This window comes from Oncorhynchus clarkii, chromosome 16, assembly GCF_045791955.1.
Source record: "Oncorhynchus clarkii lewisi isolate Uvic-CL-2024 chromosome 16, UVic_Ocla_1.0, whole genome shotgun sequence".
Taxonomy (NCBI): Eukaryota; Metazoa; Chordata; class Actinopteri; order Salmoniformes; family Salmonidae; genus Oncorhynchus; species Oncorhynchus clarkii.
The window spans coordinates 75,636,108-75,653,119 of record NC_092162.1 but is presented as its reverse complement, the minus strand read 5'-3'; the positions used below and the strand labels follow the sequence as shown (position 1 = coordinate 75,653,119).

At 43.5% G+C, this 17,012-nt stretch overlaps 1 protein-coding gene across 4 annotated transcripts in view; it reads left to right on the top strand.

Annotated features, from left to right (window-relative positions):
• Positions 1-17,012, top strand: part of LOC139369016 (filamin A, alpha (actin binding protein 280)) — a 74,257-nt gene that overhangs the window by 4,433 nt on the left and 52,812 nt on the right. For all 4 annotated transcript variants that reach the window (XM_071108589.1, XM_071108591.1, XM_071108588.1 and 1 more), the window contains exon 2: positions 9,749-10,222. In XM_071108589.1, coding sequence (XP_070964690.1) covers positions 9,853-10,222 — 370 coding nt within the window. In that variant the 5' untranslated portion in view covers positions 9,749-9,852. The remainder of the gene's footprint in view (positions 1-9,748; positions 10,223-17,012) is intronic.

Here is a 17,012-nt window from a genome sequence, read left to right as displayed (position 1 = left end):
TCCCTCCATACCTCTCTATCAATCCCTCCATGCCTCTCTATCAATCCCTCCATACCTCTCTATCAATCGCTCCATACCTCTCTATCAATCCCTCCATACCTCTCTATCAATCCCATTTCCTATCCCTTAATACCCCTCTCTCCCCATCCACTGATCTCTCTCTCTCTCTCTCCCCATCCACTGATCTCTCTCTCTCTCTCTCTCTCTCTCTCTCTCTCTCTCTCTCTCTCTCTCTCTCTCTCTCTCTCTCTCTCTCTCTCTCTCTCATTTCTGTTGTTCCTCTACCCATGTTTGTGCTCAGGTGAATAACAGGGAAGGTAATTCTGAGTGTCTGATCATTGTCTGTCATGCAACTGATGACATCACTGAGTGAATACACCTGGCTTGTATTCAGGGAGGTGAAAGGTCCACATTATCCCATTCCCCTACTTGACATTATCCCATTTCCCTACTTGACATTATCCCATTCCCCTACTTGACATTATCCCATACCCCTACTTGACATTATCCCATTCCCCTTCTTGACATTATCCCATACCCCTACTTGACATTATCCCATTCCCCTACTTGACATTATCCCATTCCCCTACTTGACATTATCCAATTCCCCTTCTTGACATTATCCCATTCCCCTACTTGACATTATCCCATTCCCCTACTTGACATTATCCCATTACCCTACTTGACAGACAATCCTATCTGTTCTGCACACTACATTTACTGTTTATCTGAATGTGTCTGAATGCGTTGTCTGAATGTGTTGTCTGAATGTGTCTGAATGTGTTGTCTGAATGCGATGTCTGAATGTGTTGTCTGAATGCAATGTCTGAATGTGTTGTCTAAATGTGTCTGAATGTGTTGTCTGAATGTGTTATCTGAATGTGTTGTCTGAATGTGTTGTCTGAATGCGATGGCTGAATGCGTTATCTGAATGTGTCTGAATGTGCTGTCTGAATGTGTTATCTGAATGTGTTGTCTGAATGTGTTGTCTGAATGTGTTGTCTGAATGTGTTGTCTGAATGCGATGTCTGAATGCGTTATCTGAATGTGTCTGAATGTGTTGTCTGAAGGTGTTGTCTGAATGTGTTGTCTGAATGTGTTATCTGAATGTGTTGTCTGAATGCGATGTCTGAATGCGTTGTCTGAATGTGTTGTCTGAATGCAATGTCTGAATGTGTTGTCTAAATGTGTCTGCATGTGTTGTCTGAATGTGTTATCTGAATGTGTTGTCTGAATGTGTTGTCTGAATGCGTTATCTGAATGTGTCTGAATGTGTTGTCTGAATGTGTTTTCTGAATGTGTTATCTGAATGTGTTGTCTGAATGCGATGTCTGAATGCGTTGTCTGAATGTGTTGTCTGAATGTGTTATCTGAATGTGTTATCTGAATGTGTTGTCTGAATGCGTCTGAATGTGTTATTCTGAATGTGTTGTCTGAATGTGTTGTCTGAATGTGTTGTCTGAATGTGTTGTCTGAATGTGTTATCTGAATGTGTTATCTGAATGTGTTGTCTGAATGTGTCTGAATGTGTTATCTGAATGTGTTGTCTGAATGTGTTGTCTGAATGTGTCTGAATGTGTTATTCTGAATGCGTTGTCTGAATGCGTTGTCTGAATGCGTTGTCTGAATGTGTTGTCTGAATGTGTTATCTGAATTTGTTGTCTGAATGTGTTGTCTGAATGTGTTGTCTGAATGTGTTGTCTGAATGTGTTATCTGAATGTGTTGTCTGAATGTGTTGTCTGAATGTGTTGTCTGAATGTGTTGTCTGAATGCGTTGTCTGAATGTGTTGTCTGAATGTTTTGTCTGAATGTGTTGTCTGAATGTGTTGTCTGAATGTGTTGTCTGAATGTGTTGTCTGAATGCGTTATCTGAATGTGTTATCTGAATGTGTTATCTGAATGTGTTATCTGAATGTGTTGTCTGAATGTGAGGTCTGTGTGACAGAGGAGACTTGGGTGATGTGTACGTAGGGCATGTGTGTTCGCTTGTGCGTGTGCGTTCATTAGCTAGATTCTGAGATGGCGCGTTCATTAGTTAGATTCTGAGATGGCACGTTCATTAGCCTGATTCTGAGATGGCGTGTTCATTAGCTAGATTTTGAGATGGCGTGTTCATTAGCTAGATTCTGAGATGGAGTGTTCATTAGCCCGATTCTGAGATGGCACTTTCATTAGCTAGATTCTGAGATGGTGTGTTCATTAGCTAGATTCTGAGATGGCACGTTCATTAGCCTGATTCTGAGATGGCACGTTCATTAGCCCGATTCTGAGATGGCGTGTTCATTAGCTAGATTCTGAGATGGCACGTTCATTAGCCTGATTCTGAGATGGCACGTTCATTAGCTAGATTCTGAGATGGCGTGTTCATTAGCTAGATTCTGAGATGGCACGTTCATTAGCTAGATTCTGAGATGGCGTGTTCATTAGCTAGATTCTGAGATGGCACGTTCATTAGCCTGATTCTGAGATGGCGTGTTCATTAGTTAGATTCTGAGATGGCACATTCATTAGCTAGATTCTGAGATTGCGTGTTCATTAGCTAGATTCTGAGATGGCGTGTTCATTAGCCTGATTCTGAGATGGCGTGTTCATTAGCTAGATTCTGAGATGGCACGTTCATTAGCCTGATTCTGAGATGGCGTGTTCATTAGCCTGATTCTGAGATGGCGTGTTCATTAGCCTGATTCTGAGATGGCGTGTTCATTAGCTAGATTCTGAGATGGCGTGTTCATTAGCTAGATTCTGAGATGGCACGTTCATTAGCTAGATTCTGAGATGGCGTGTTCATTAGCTAGATTCTGAGAGAGCGTGTTCATTAGCTAGATTCTGAGATGGCACGTTCATTAGCCCGATTCTGAGATGGCACGTTCATTAGCTAGATTCTGAGATGGCGTGTTCATTAGCTAGATTCTGAGATGGCACGTTCATTAGCCTGATTCTGAGATGGCACGTTCAATATCTAGATTCTGAGATGGCACGTTCATTAGCTAGATTCTGAGATGGCGTGTTCATTAGCTAGATTCTGAGATGGCACGTTCATTAGCTGGATTCTGAGATGGCACGTTCATTAGCTAGATTCTGAGATGGCGTGTTCATTATCTAGATCCTGAGATGGCACGTTCATTAGCCCGATTCTGAGATGGCTCATTCATTAGCCCGATTCTGAGATGGCACGTTCATTATCTAGATTCTGAGATGGCGTGTTAATTAGCTAGATTCTGAGATGGCACCTTCATTAGCTAGATTCTGAGATGGCGTGTTTATTAGCCCGATTCTGAGATGGAGTGTTCATTAGCCCGATTCTGAGATGGCGTGTTCATTAGCCCTATTCTGAGATGGCCTGTTCATTAGTTAGATTCTGAGATGGCACATTCATTAGCCTGATTCTGAGATGGCACGTTCATTAGCTAGATTCTGAGATGGCATGTTCATTAGCCTCATTCTGAGATGGCACGTTCATTAGCTAGATTCTGAGATGGAGTGTTCATTAGCCTGATTCTGAGATGGCGTGTTCATTAGCCCGATTCTGAGATGGCGTGTTCATTAGCTAGATTCTGAGATGGCACGTTCATTAGCTAGATCCTGAGATGGCGCGTTCGTTAGCTAGATTCTGAGATGGAGTGTTCATTATCTAGATTCTGAGATGGCACGTTCATTATCTAGATTCTGAGATGGCACGTTCATTATCTAGATTCTGAGATGGCGTGTTCATTAGCTAGATTCTGAGATGGCACGTTCATTAGCCTGATTCTGAGATGGCACGTTCATTAGCTAGATTCTGAGATGGCACGTTCATTAGCCTGATTCTGAGATGGCACGTTCATTAGCTAGATTCTGAGATGGCGTGTTCATTAGCTAGATTCTGAGATGGCACGTTCATTAGCCTGATTCTGAGATGGCACGTTCATTAGCTGGATTCTGAGATGGCACGTTCATTAGCCTGATTCTGAGATGGCGCGTTCATTAGCCTGATTCTGAGATGGCGTGTTCATTAGCTAGATTCTGAGAGTGCGTGTTCATTAGCTAGATTCTGAGATGGCGTGTTCATTAGCTAGATTCTGAGATGGCGTGTTCATTAGCCTGATTCTGAGATGGCACGTTCATTAGCTAGATTCTGAGATGGAGTGTTCATTAGCCTGATTCTGAGATGGCACGTTCATTAGCTAGATTCTGAGATGGCGTGTTCATTAGCCTGATTCTGAGATGGCACGTTCATTAGCTAGATTCTGAGATGGAGTGTTCATTAGCTTGATTCTGAGATGGCTTGTTCATTAGCCCGATTCTGAGATGGCGTGTTCATTAGCTAGATTCTGAGATGGCACGTTCATTAGCTAGATCCTGAGATGGCGCGTTCATTAGCTAGATTCTGAGATGGAGTGTTCATTATCTAGATTCTGAGATGGCACGTTCATTATCTAGATTCTGAGATGGCACGTTCATTATCTAGATTCTGAGATGGCGTGTTCATTAGCTAGATTCTGAGATGGCACGTTCATTAGCCTGATTCTGAGATGGCACGTTCATTAGCTAGATTCTGAGATGGCACATTCATTAGCCTGATTCTGAGATGGCACGTTCATTAGCTAGATTCTGAGATGGCGTGTTCATTAGCTAGATTCTGAGATGGCACGTTCATTAGCCTGATTCTGAGATGGCACGTTCATTAGCTGGATTCTGAGATGGCACGTTCATTAGCCTGATTCTGAGATGGCGTGTTCATTAGCTAGATTCTGAGATGGCACGTTCATTAGCTAGATTCTGAGATGGAGTGTTCAGTAGCTAGATTCTGAGCTGGCACATTCATTAGCTAGATTCTGAGAGTGCGTGTTCATTAGCTAGATTCTGAGATGGCGTGTTCATTAGCTAGATTCTGAGATGGCGTGTTCATTAGCCTGATTCTGAGATGGCACGTTCATTAGCTAGATTCTGAGATGGAGTGTTCATTAGCCTGATTCTGAGATGGCACGTTCATTAGCTAGATTCTGAGATGGCGTGTTCATTAGCCTGATTCTGAGATGGCACGTTCATTAGCTAGATTCTGAGATGGAGTGTTCATTAGCTTGATTCTGAGATGGCGTGTTCATTAGCCCGAATCTGAGATGGCGTGTTCATTAGCTAGATTCTGAGATGGCACGTTCATTAGCTAGATCCTGAGATGGCGCGTTCATTAGCTAGATTCTGAGATGGCACGTTCATTATCTAGATTCTGAGATGGCGTGTTCATTAGCTAGATTCTGAGATGGCACGTTCATTAGCCTGATTCTGAGATGGCACGTTCATTAGCTAGATTCTGAGATGGCACGTTCATTATCTAGATTCTGAGATGGCGTGTTCATTAGCTAGATTCTGAGATGGCACGTTCATTAGCCTGATTCTGAGATGGCACGTTCATTAGCTAGATTCTGAGATGGCACGTTCATTAGCCTGATTCTGAGATGGCACGTTCATTAGCTAGATTCTGAGTTGGCGTGTTCATTAGCTAGATTCTGAGATGGCACGTTCATTAGCCTGATTCTGAGATGGCACGTTCATTAGCTGGATTCTGAGATGGCACGTTCATTAGCCTGATTCTGAGATGGCGCGTTCATTAGCTAGATTCTGAGATGGCGCGTTCATTAGCTAGATTCTGAGATGGCACGTTCATTAGCCTGATTCTGAGATGGAGTGTTCAGTAGCTAGATTCTGAGCTGGCACATTCATTAGCTAGATTCTGAGAGTGCGTGTTCATTAGCTAGATTCTGAGATGGCGTGTTCATTAGCTAGATTCTGAGATGGCACGTTCATTAGCCTGATTCTGAGATGGCACGTTCATTAGCTAGATTCTGAGATGGCACGTTCATTAGCCTGATTCTGAGATGGCACGTTCATTAGCTAGATTCTGAGTTGGCGTGTTCATTATCTAGATTCTGAGATGGCACGTTCATTAGCCTGATTCTGAGATGGCACGTTCATTAGCTGGATTCTGAGATGGCACGTTCATTAGCCTGATTCTGAGATGGCGCGTTCATTAGCTAGATTCTGAGATGGCACATTCATTAGCTAGATTCCGAGATGGCACGTTCATTAGCCTGATTCTGAGTTGGCGTGTTCAGTAGCTAGATTCTGAGCTGGCACATTCATTAGCTAGATTCTGAGATGGCGTGTTCATTAGCTAGATTCTGAGATGGCGTGTTCATTAGCCTGATTCTGAGATGGCACGTTCATTAGCTAGATCCTGAGATGGCGTGTTCATTAGTTAGATTCTGAGATGGAGTGTTCATTAGCCTGATTCTGAGATGGCACATTCATTAGCTAGATTCTGAGATGGCACATTCATTAGCTAGATTCTGAGATGGAGTGTTCAGTAGCTAGATTCTGAGATGGCGTGTTCATTAGCTAGATTCTGAGATGGCGTGTTCATTAGCCTGATTCTGAGATGGCACGTTCATTAGCTAGATTCTGAGATGGAGTGTTCATTAGCCTGATTCTGAGATGGCGTGTTCATTAGCCTGATTCTGAGATGGCACGTTCATTAGCCTGATTCTGAGATGGCACGTTCATTAGCTAGATTCTGAGATGGCACGTTCATTAGCCTGATTCTGAGATGGCACGTTCATTAGCTAGATTCTGAGTTGGCGTGTTCATTAGCTAGATTCTGAGATGGCACGTTCATTAGCCTGATTCTGAGATGGCACGTTCATTAGCTGGATTCTGAGATGGCACGTTCATTAGCCTGATTCTGAGATTGCGTGTTCATTAGCTAGATTCTGAGATGGCGCGTTCATTAGCTAGATTCTGAGATGGCACGTTCATTAGCCTGATTCTGAGATGGAGTGTTCATTAGCTAGATTCTGAGATGGCACATTCATTAGCTAGATTCCGAGATGGCACGTTCATTAGCCTGATTCTGAGATGGCGTGTTCAGTAGCTAGATTCTGATCTGGCACATTCATTAGCTAGATTCTGAGAGTGCGTGTTCATTAGCTAGATTCTGAGATGGCGTGTTCATTAGCTAGATTCTGAGATGGCGTGTTCATTAGCCTGATTCTGAGATGGCACGTTCATTAGCTAGATCCTGAGATGGCGTGTTCATTAGTTAGATTCTGAGATGGAGTGTTCATTAGCCTGATTCTGAGATGGCACATTCATTAGCTAGATTCTGAGATGGCACATTCATTAGCTAGATTCTGAGATGGAGTGTTCAGTAGCTAGATTCTGAGATGGCGTGTTCATTAGCTAGATTCTGAGATGGCGTGTTCATTAGCCTGATTCTGAGATGGCACGTTCATTAGCTAGATTCTGAGATGGAGTGTTCATTAGCCTGATTCTGAGATGGCGTGTTCATTAGCCTGATTCTGAGATGGCACGTTCATTAGCCTGATTCTGAGATGGCACGTTCATTAGCTAGATTCTGAGATGGCACGTTCATTAGCCTGATTCTGAGATGGCACGTTCATTAGCTAGATTCTGAGTTGGCGTGTTCATTAGCTAGATTCTGAGATGGCACGTTCATTAGCCTGATTCTGAGATGGCACGTTCATTAGCTGGATTCTGAGATGGCACGTTCATTAGCCTGATTCTGAGATTGCGCGTTCATTAGCTAGATTCTGAGATGGCGCGTTCATTAGCTAGATTCTGAGATGGCACGTTCATTAGCCTGATTCTGAGATGGAGTGTTCATTAGCTAGATTCTGAGCTGGCACATTCATTAGCTAGATTCTGAGAGTGCGTGTTCATTAGCTAGATTCTGAGATGGCGTGTTCATTAGCTAGATTCTGAGATGGCACGTTCATTAGCCTGATTCTGAGATGGCACGTTCATTAGCTAGATTCTGAGATGGCACGTTCATTAGCCTGATTCTGAGATGGCACGTTCATTAGCTAGATTCTGAGTTGGCATGTTCATTAGCTAGATTCTGAGATGGCACGTTCATTAGCCTGATTCTGAGATGGCACGTTCATTAGCTGGATTCTGAGATGGCACGTTCATTAGCCTGATTCTGAGATGGCGCGTTCAGTAGCTAGATTCTGAGATGGCACATTCATTAGCTAGATTCTGAGATGGCACGTTCATTAGCCTGATTCTGAGATGGCGTGTTCAGTAGCTAGATTCTGAGCTGGCACATTCATTAGCTAGATTCTGAGAGTGCGTGTTCATTAGCTAGATTCTGAGATGGCGTGTTCATTAGCTAGATTCTGAGATGGCGTGTTCATTAGCCTGATTCTGAGATGGCGTGTTCATTAGCCTGATTCTGAGATGGCGTGTTCATTAGTTAGATTCTGAGATGGAGTGTTCATTAGCTAGATTCTGAGATGGCGTGTTCATTAGTTAGATTCTGAGATAGCGTGTTCATTAGCTAGATCGGGTTTGGAAAACTCTGGTCTAATTGACTGAACAACCAAAAACAAACACATTTACATACAGTTGAAGTCGGAAGTTTACATACACCTTGCCCAAATACATTTAAACTCAGTTTTTCACAATTCCTGACAATTAATCCTAGTAGAAATTCCCAATTAATCCTAGTAAAAATTCCCTGTCTTAGGCCAGTTAGGATCACCACTTTATTTTAAGAATGTGAAATGTCAGAATAATAGTAGAGAGAATGATTTATTTCAGCTTTTATTTCTTTCATCACATTCCCATTGAGTCAGAAGTGTACATACACTCAATTAGTATTTGGTAGCATTGCCTTTCAATTGTTTAACTTGGGTCAAACATTTCGGGTAGCTTCCCACAAACTTCCCACAATAAGTTGGGAGAATTTTGGCCCATTCCTCCTGACAGAGCTGGTGTAACTGAGTCAGGTTTGTAGGCCTCATTGCTCGCACACACTTTTTTTAGTTCTGCCCACAAATTTTCTATAGGATTGAGGTCAGGGCTTTGTGATGGCCACTCCAATACCTTGACTTTGTTGGCCTTAAGCCATTTTGACACAACTTTGGAAGTATGCTTGGGGTCATTGTTAATTTGGAAGACCCATTTGCAACCAAGCTTTAACTTCCTGACTGATGTCTTGAGATGTTGCTTCAAAATATCCACATAATGTATCCTAGAAAGCAGGATCAATGAGTCTTCAGTAAACCAGAAATCACTGTTGATCTTCTGGTTTAATAAGCTAAACATGATATATGTGTATATATATATATATATATATATATATATATATATATATATATATATATATATATATATATATATATATATATATACACATACACGCATACATTATATATACATACATATATACATATACACACACATACACATATATCATGTTTCGCTTATTAAACCAGAAGATCAACAGTGATTTCTGGTTTACTAAAGACTCATTGATCCTGCTGTGTAGGATAGATAGCTCTTATTCGCTTGTTCTAGTTCATTACAAGCTCTTGGTTTGGGAGTGTCTAGTCAGGCATACATACCATGCACGCCCATCCCATGTTAACTTGATCTGTCTGCATGAAGTGGGAAATGTGCATTTATTTTCAGAATATTTAGGAAACTGGTTAAATGATCTTGTTTTGTGATAGGCTATACTTCTGGTAACATGAGTACAGGCCTAATCTTATAATTACAGTAATGTGCGAATGAAGGGAATTGGAGTTTCTCTACCCCAATCCTCTGTATAGTTTACAGAGGCGTTACCAGCGGGACAAACTTAACTCTCATGGAGTTTTCTGTTCTTATAAAACTCTAGAAATACACAACTCCAGGCGATCCATTCTTTTCACTAGTTCTCATTCCTCTCTTTCTTTTATCCCACAGCCACAAACCTAAGCACAGCAGCGAGAGAGAGAGAGGGAGCGGTCGTCCAACAGACTCCACCTCTAAACCCCAGCCAGTGAACGGAGAGACCCGACGGCATAAAAATGAGTGGTTCCCACCTCCGCCAACACCAGTCGGCCCAGCCTGCATTCAACGCCCTTTCCCCGGACAAAGAAGCAGACATGCCTGCTACAGAGAAGGACCTTGCCGAGGACGCGCCGTGGAAGAAGATCCAACAGAACACGTTCACCCGCTGGTGTAACGAGCATCTGAAATGCGTCAACAAACGAATCGCCAATCTCCAGACGGACCTGGGCGACGGGCTGCGGCTGATCGGACTCCTGGAGGTGTTGAGCCAGAAGAAGATGTTCAGGAAATACAACCAGCGGCCCACTTTCCGACAGATGCAGCTCGAGAACGTCTCGGTGGCACTCGAGTTCCTAGACAAGGAGAACATCAAGCTGGTGTCCATAGGTGGGTCAGAAAGTTCTACCATTATATCATGCTGGTGTTGATAAGTGGGTGTCTTAATTCAAGTGTAGCCTACCCTACCATGTAGGTGGGTGGAACCGTTAAGCTACTATAGACTATAATAACGCTCCATAGTTAGCCTACTATAGATAGACCTACTGTGGTCTACGTTACATCAAGCTGGTGTTCATTAGACGGGTCAAAAAGTTACTATAACTATGCTAATCTATTGGCCAAGGTATTAACATCAAGCTTGGCAATTCCATACTAGTGTGATCCGAAAATATTTCTGGTATCAGAATGTTCTGGCAATTCTTATAGACACTTAATTGGGAAGAATGATGTTTGATATGCATTTTACATTTGTAGCACAAACCATTTTTTGAGAACCATGATGCAATGGTTCTCTTATACCTCCTTTTATACCTATATGTGCCTCCTGTAAGATTATGGAGTTAGTTTTGTGCCATTTAATATCACGCAGAACTACTGAAGTCAAGAACATTTAATATTGCAAATGAAATGAATGATATTGAAAGTGTAATATAAACCCAAGGTAATGAAAGCAAAAAAAAATTATCATATTGTAAATTAATGCAAAAAATATGTTTTTGTGAAACATTTGCAATGATGTTGCAATCTTCTACCTTTGGTCATGTTCCCCTGGCCTCTGGTCATGTTCCCCTGGCCTCTGGTCATGTTCCCCTGGCTGTTGCTGTTTTTTGTTGCTGTTGCTAGTTTTCCCCAATTGATTCCAGCAGCAAACCACCTGGCATCCCACTGATGGTTTGCCTCTGAAGCTAAGCATGGTCGGTCCTGCTCAGTCCCTGGATGGGAGATGGACTGATTAAAGCGCCCAGTGTAGGAGATGGCAGTCATGTAAAGATGTGGAAGTTTGTATCTGTCCCTTGATCAGTTTGCAGTGCCTGTGGTTGAGCTAATGTTGTTCCTAGACGGTAGACGGTTGGCTAGATGCTACGGTAGACGGTAGGTTAGATGCTACGGTAGGCTAGATGCTGCAGGTGGTCGGGGGCCGGAACATGATTACAAATCATTTGTAGACTGCAAATTGACTACAAGAAGCCCAAACAGATATGTTTGCCTAAAACATAATCATTTCAAACCTGGCTTGAATTTGTATAGGATCATCTCTTTATTTTCTGTGGGTTTGCAGATTTGCTTAAATTAAAATCACTTGGAGCTGATTTCCTAGTGTTTTCCGTTTTTTTTCTTATTTCCAACAATGAAAATTCCACACAAAAAAAGGATGTATTTATTTTTTATAAACTTGGCGTTTTGAGTCCTGATTGGCTGACAGCCGTGGTATATCTGACCATATTGGCAAAACATTTACTTGTACTGCTCTAATTAGGTTGGTAGCCAGTTTATAATAGCAATAAGGCACCTCGGGGGGGGTTTATGGTATATGTCCAATTTACCACAGCTAAGGGCTGTTCTTGGCATAACGCAACGGCTTTGACTCATTATTCTAACGGCTCCTGTTGAGTCACATGATCCATTCTAGAGATGAGAGGAGTGGTGACATCCCTCCTTGTTTCACTTCCTCCTTTCACGTGAGGACCACACCCTTCAATCTAACCAACTCTCCCTTTCTCATTCTCTAAAGTTTTATTATTTCTATGCACATGGTTTACATCGGCAGACCGTTGTCCAACCAAATGCTTACTTGCCGGTTCCATCTGGACAATGCAACAACAATAAGCCATAATAAAAGATAAGAATCATTGTAATAAGTCTGGTCGCAGCAGTTGTGATGTGTGTGTGGTGGTCAGTCAGTTCAGTTCAACGGTTCAGCAATCTGATGGCTTGTAGATAGAAACGGTCTCTGAGCATGTTGGTATTAGACGGTAAGGGAGTGAACAGCTTGGGTGTGTGGGGCCCTTTACGATGCTGCAGACCTTCCTCAGGCTCCGTTTAGAGTGTCCTGGATGGGTGGGAGCACGGCCCCAGTGACGTTCTCGGCTGTCTTCACTACCCGATGAAGGGCCTTGCAGTTGTGGATGGAGCAATTCCCATACCAGGCCGTGGTGCAACCGTTCAGGATGCTCTCGATGATGCAGCGGTAGTATTTGGACCTGGAGCAGTATGCTGAATTTGTTCAGCCGCCCTAGGAAGTAGAGTGATTCGTGACTCTCTACTGCAGTCCCGTTTATGTGGATCGGGCATTTTCCCTCCGCTTCCTGGAGTCAACCATTTTGTTAAGGTTGAGGGAGAGGTTGTTGTCCTGACACCACAATGCCAGTTCACTTACCTCCTCCCTATAGGCTGGCTCATCGTCATTGGTTATCAGGCCTACAACCATGGTGTCTCCAGCAGACTTAATGATGGCGTTGATGTGCGGTTGAACAGGGAGTACAGCAGTGTGCTCTCATTCTTGTTAATATATAAGACAGATTTATAAAATTTCTTTCTGATTTTCCATAGCCTAAATAATGTAAATGATCATTAGGTAGAGCCCTATAAAATCTGTTCTTTCCCAAATTCCATTGTTTTTCCAGGATTCAATTTCAGGTTTTTGCTCTCAAAGTCACACTTTTGGACAACACTTCTCTATATAATTTCTCCCTCTACCATCTCTTTATACTCTATTTCTCTCTACTCTCTCTGTCCCTCTCATTCCTCTGTCCCATCTCTCCCTGACATCGTAGCTGGGGGTATTTATATAAAAAGCAGCAGGATCAATGAGTTGGCCTGGTAACATGCACTATATATACAAAACTGTGGACACCCCTTCAAATTAGTGGATTTGGCTATTTCAGACACATAGTTGCTGACAGGTGTATGCAATTCCCAGCACACAGCCCTGCAATCTCCATAGACAAACATTGGCAGTAGAATGGCCTTACTGAAGAGCTCAGTGACGTTCAACGTGGTACCGTCATTGGATGTCACCTTTCTAACAAGTCAGTTGGTGAAATGTCTGCCCTGCTAGAGCTGCCCCGGTCAACTGTAAGTGCTGTTATTGTGAAGTGGAAATGTCTAGGAGCAACAACGGCTCAGCCGCGAAGTGGTAGGCCACACAAGCTCACAGAATGGGACCGCCAAGTGCTGAAGCGCATAGCGCTCAAAAATCGTCTGTCATCGGTTGCAACACTCACTACTAAGTTTCAAACTGCCTCTGGAGCAACGTCAGCACAAACTGTTCTTCTGGAGCTTCATTAAATGGTTTTCCATGGCCAAGCAGCCACACACAAGCCTAAGATCACCATGCGCAATGCCAAGCGTTGGCTGGAGAGGTGTAAAACTCTTCGCCATTGGGCTCTCTGGAGTGATGAATCACGCTTCACCATCTGATAGTCAGACGGACAAATCTGAGTTTGGCGAACGCTACCTGCCCCAATGCATTGTGCCAACTATACAGTTTGGAGGAGGAATAATGGTCTGGGGCTGTTTTTCATGGTTCAGGCCCCTTAGTTCCAGTGAAGGGAAATCGTAAAACAACAGCAAACCATGATATTCTAGATGATTCTGTGCTTCCAACATTGTGGCAAGAGTTTGGGGAAGGCCCTTTCCTGTTTCCGCATGACAATGCACAAAGCGAGGTTCATATAGAAATGTTTTGTCGAGAACCGTGTGGATTAACTTGACTGGCCTGCACAGAGCCCTGACCTCAACCCCATAAAACACCTTTGGGATGAATTGGAATGCCAACTGCGAGCCAGGCCTAAACGCCCAACATCGGTGCCCGACCCCACTAATGCTCTTGTGGCTGAATGCAACCAAGTGTCTGCAGCAATGTTCCAACCTCTAGTGGAAAGCCTTCCCAGAAGAGTGGAGGCTGTTAAAGCAGTAACGAGGGGACCAACTCCATATTAATGCCCATGATTTTGTAATGAGATGATTGACTAGCAGGTGTCCACATACTTTTGGTCATGTAGTGTATTTAACCAACTCCATAAATAAAGGCAAACTTAATGAATATGGTATTTCTGACTAGCCACTCTCCACTCTCCACAATCACAGGAACCATTCAATCAAGTGTTCTGTCAGAATGTCTATCAGTTAGACGCTCCGGTGGCACAGCGGCAATTGGTTAGCTGGTTGTATGACACACCACCTAAACCACTTAACCTGTTGGCGCGTGTGATAGTTGTTTTTGTGCAGCATGTTCCATAAAGCAGTGTGTCAGTTGATGTCTCTTCTGTCTGAGCCAGAGGAATGTGGGTGTGTGCGGGGGTGTCAGGGTGTGTTTTCCACCCTCCCAGTTCTATTTCACTTGGCCTAGCAGTGCGTGTGTGAGGAGACGCAGTGATGAACAGTGCATATTTAAACAGCACAGGACCGTCTGATCTGTCAAACACATGATTCTTAAAATGTAATTTCCAATTCTCTCCTCACAAATGTACTTGGACACCTAAGAGGCACAGATGAGTCTTAGTTTACACCTGTTGACATCCTGGATTCTGAAGGAAGCTAAGGGTGCTACAAGCTCCACTCCTTTTCTCTACGTGGGATTTTTGGAGTAGCGGACATCTTTGGCTACCATGATATCCTCGCTAGGCCCACTTCCATTCACAAGGGGGCGATAACAAAGTATTTTCTTTTTGTGAAAACAAGATTCTCCTTCCCGTGCTAGTATTAGTTAGGTGGCAACCTGGCTAGTTGGCTTTGGCCTTTTTTAGCTAGCTTCCCACATCTCAATGTGAAATCAGATATATATATTTTTTTTAAATAAAAGAAAATGCCCTGGCAAATATTGTTCTACTTACCAGTGTAACCTACAACATTATACTGACTTGATTATGCTGCTTCAAAGTATTCCCATATCAGCTAAAAATAAAATAATTCGTTTTAGCCAGGTTTTCCTTTCCATGACGATCTGTTAAGCCTAGAGTAACGGTATCACTTCTAAACTAAATACATGGGGGGGGGGTCAATGCAAAATAGGTTGCTTATTTAATGCGGTCTTGGTTTAGCTTGGCAATCACGAAGTTTAAGTGATTTTTGATTTTCATTCGCTTTCTACATCGCCATGTGAAATACTCACCAGGGCATTTTATTTTATTTAAATCTGATTATCTTTCTACTTTAACCTACAATGTTATCCCAGTTTGCTGCTTCAATGTATTCTCTCAAATCAGCTAAAGATAGGTCATCGTGTTTTGGTCACTTGAGAAAAAGCCTGTTTTTACCAGCAGCCTATAATCAGGAGGGGGGGGGGGGGGGGGGGGGGGGGTTGTTTAAACAGTCGCTGAGATTCTATTTTCTTATTATTGCAAAATGGGCTAGTCGGATGTATAGCATATAGATTAGATCAGGGAACCAAGCAAACCTCCTCGCCTACACAACACTTCCCCCATGGCGACAGAAGGGATGATACGGCACGTTAGCATTCACTTGGCACGGGAGTACGGCGAATGGCAGAGCGCACTACAAGGAGCTGCCCCTTTTGTGACAACCACGCTGCGCTCCATCGACTCTGTTTGCATGTTCTGTGGAGACCCCTCTCTCTCTCTCTCTCGTGTGTTCTCCAACTTGGATCAGGTGAACAACTCCCTGGAAGGAAGAAGCCTTGTTGTTATGGACAGTGGAGCACAACTGGATGTTCTGGCAGAGAGGGGGGGACAGGAGAGAGGAGTAGGGCTGGGAATTACTAGGGACCTCACAATACGAGTACAGAATTTAGGTGCCGATATGTATTGCTATTCTCAGTTTTATGTATAGCGATTTGATACTGTGGTTTTATTGGGATTAGATGTTCCAAGCCTATTGCTCACCATTTGTCAGCTGCATAGGGACAAGAGCCATGAGGAGGAAACAACACGTTTTGGAAATAAGTGTTGACATTTGGCTCCCTACTTAAAATAAATATATGAGACTGGACTTTTGGTGTAGATACGGCCAACTAACGCAAACATATCGTGTTGACAATGTCGCAAAACTATATTGTCAAACATGCCTGAAATGAAATACCCCCCCGCCCCCCCAAATCACTAGCATTCTGTAATGGATTAAATGGAGCTCTTCCTGTTTTCTGCTCATTTATCATAACTTCCTGTCTGTGGGCATGGCCACGGTACTGTTGGCATGAGTAATCAGTTGAGAAACACTTGACTTTTTTTGTAAGCCGTCTGACATTTTGGTAAATTACGGTGTTCGGGCTCCCGAGTGGCACAGTGGTCTAAGGCTCTGCATCTCAGTGCAGGAGGCGTCACTACAGACACCCTGGTGCGAATCCAGACTGTATCACAACCGGCTGTGATTGGGAGTCCCATAGGGCCGTGCACAATTGGCTCAGCGTCGTCCGGGTTTGTTCGGTGTAGGCTGTCATTGTAAATAAGAGTTTGTTCTTAACGGACTTAATCTTAATCTCTGCTTTCCGTTTAGTTTAAATGTTCTCTCCATCACCAGTTTAAATGTCTGCAGATCAGCCTTGAAGGTCATGCGTAGCTGCCTTGGACCCTCGATGACCAGGGCATGGCTGCCTTGGACCCTCGATGACCAGGGCATGGCTGCCTTGGACCCTCGATGACCAGGGCATGGCTGCCTTGGACCCTCGATGACCAGGGCATGGCTGCCTTGGACCCTCTGATCAGGGCATGGCTGCCTTGGACCCTCGATGACCAGGGCATGGCTGCCTTGGACCCTCTGATCAGGGCATGGCTGCCTTGGACCCTCGATGATCAGGGCATGGCTGCCTTGGACCCTCGATGGCTGCTGGTCACACAACCAGTCTTCAGTTTGAACCTAGGTTTAATCTAACCTAGCTCAGAGCTGTTAAATTCCGGTCCTGGAAGGCTGACTACAAACTATCCAGGTGGAAAGCTTCAAG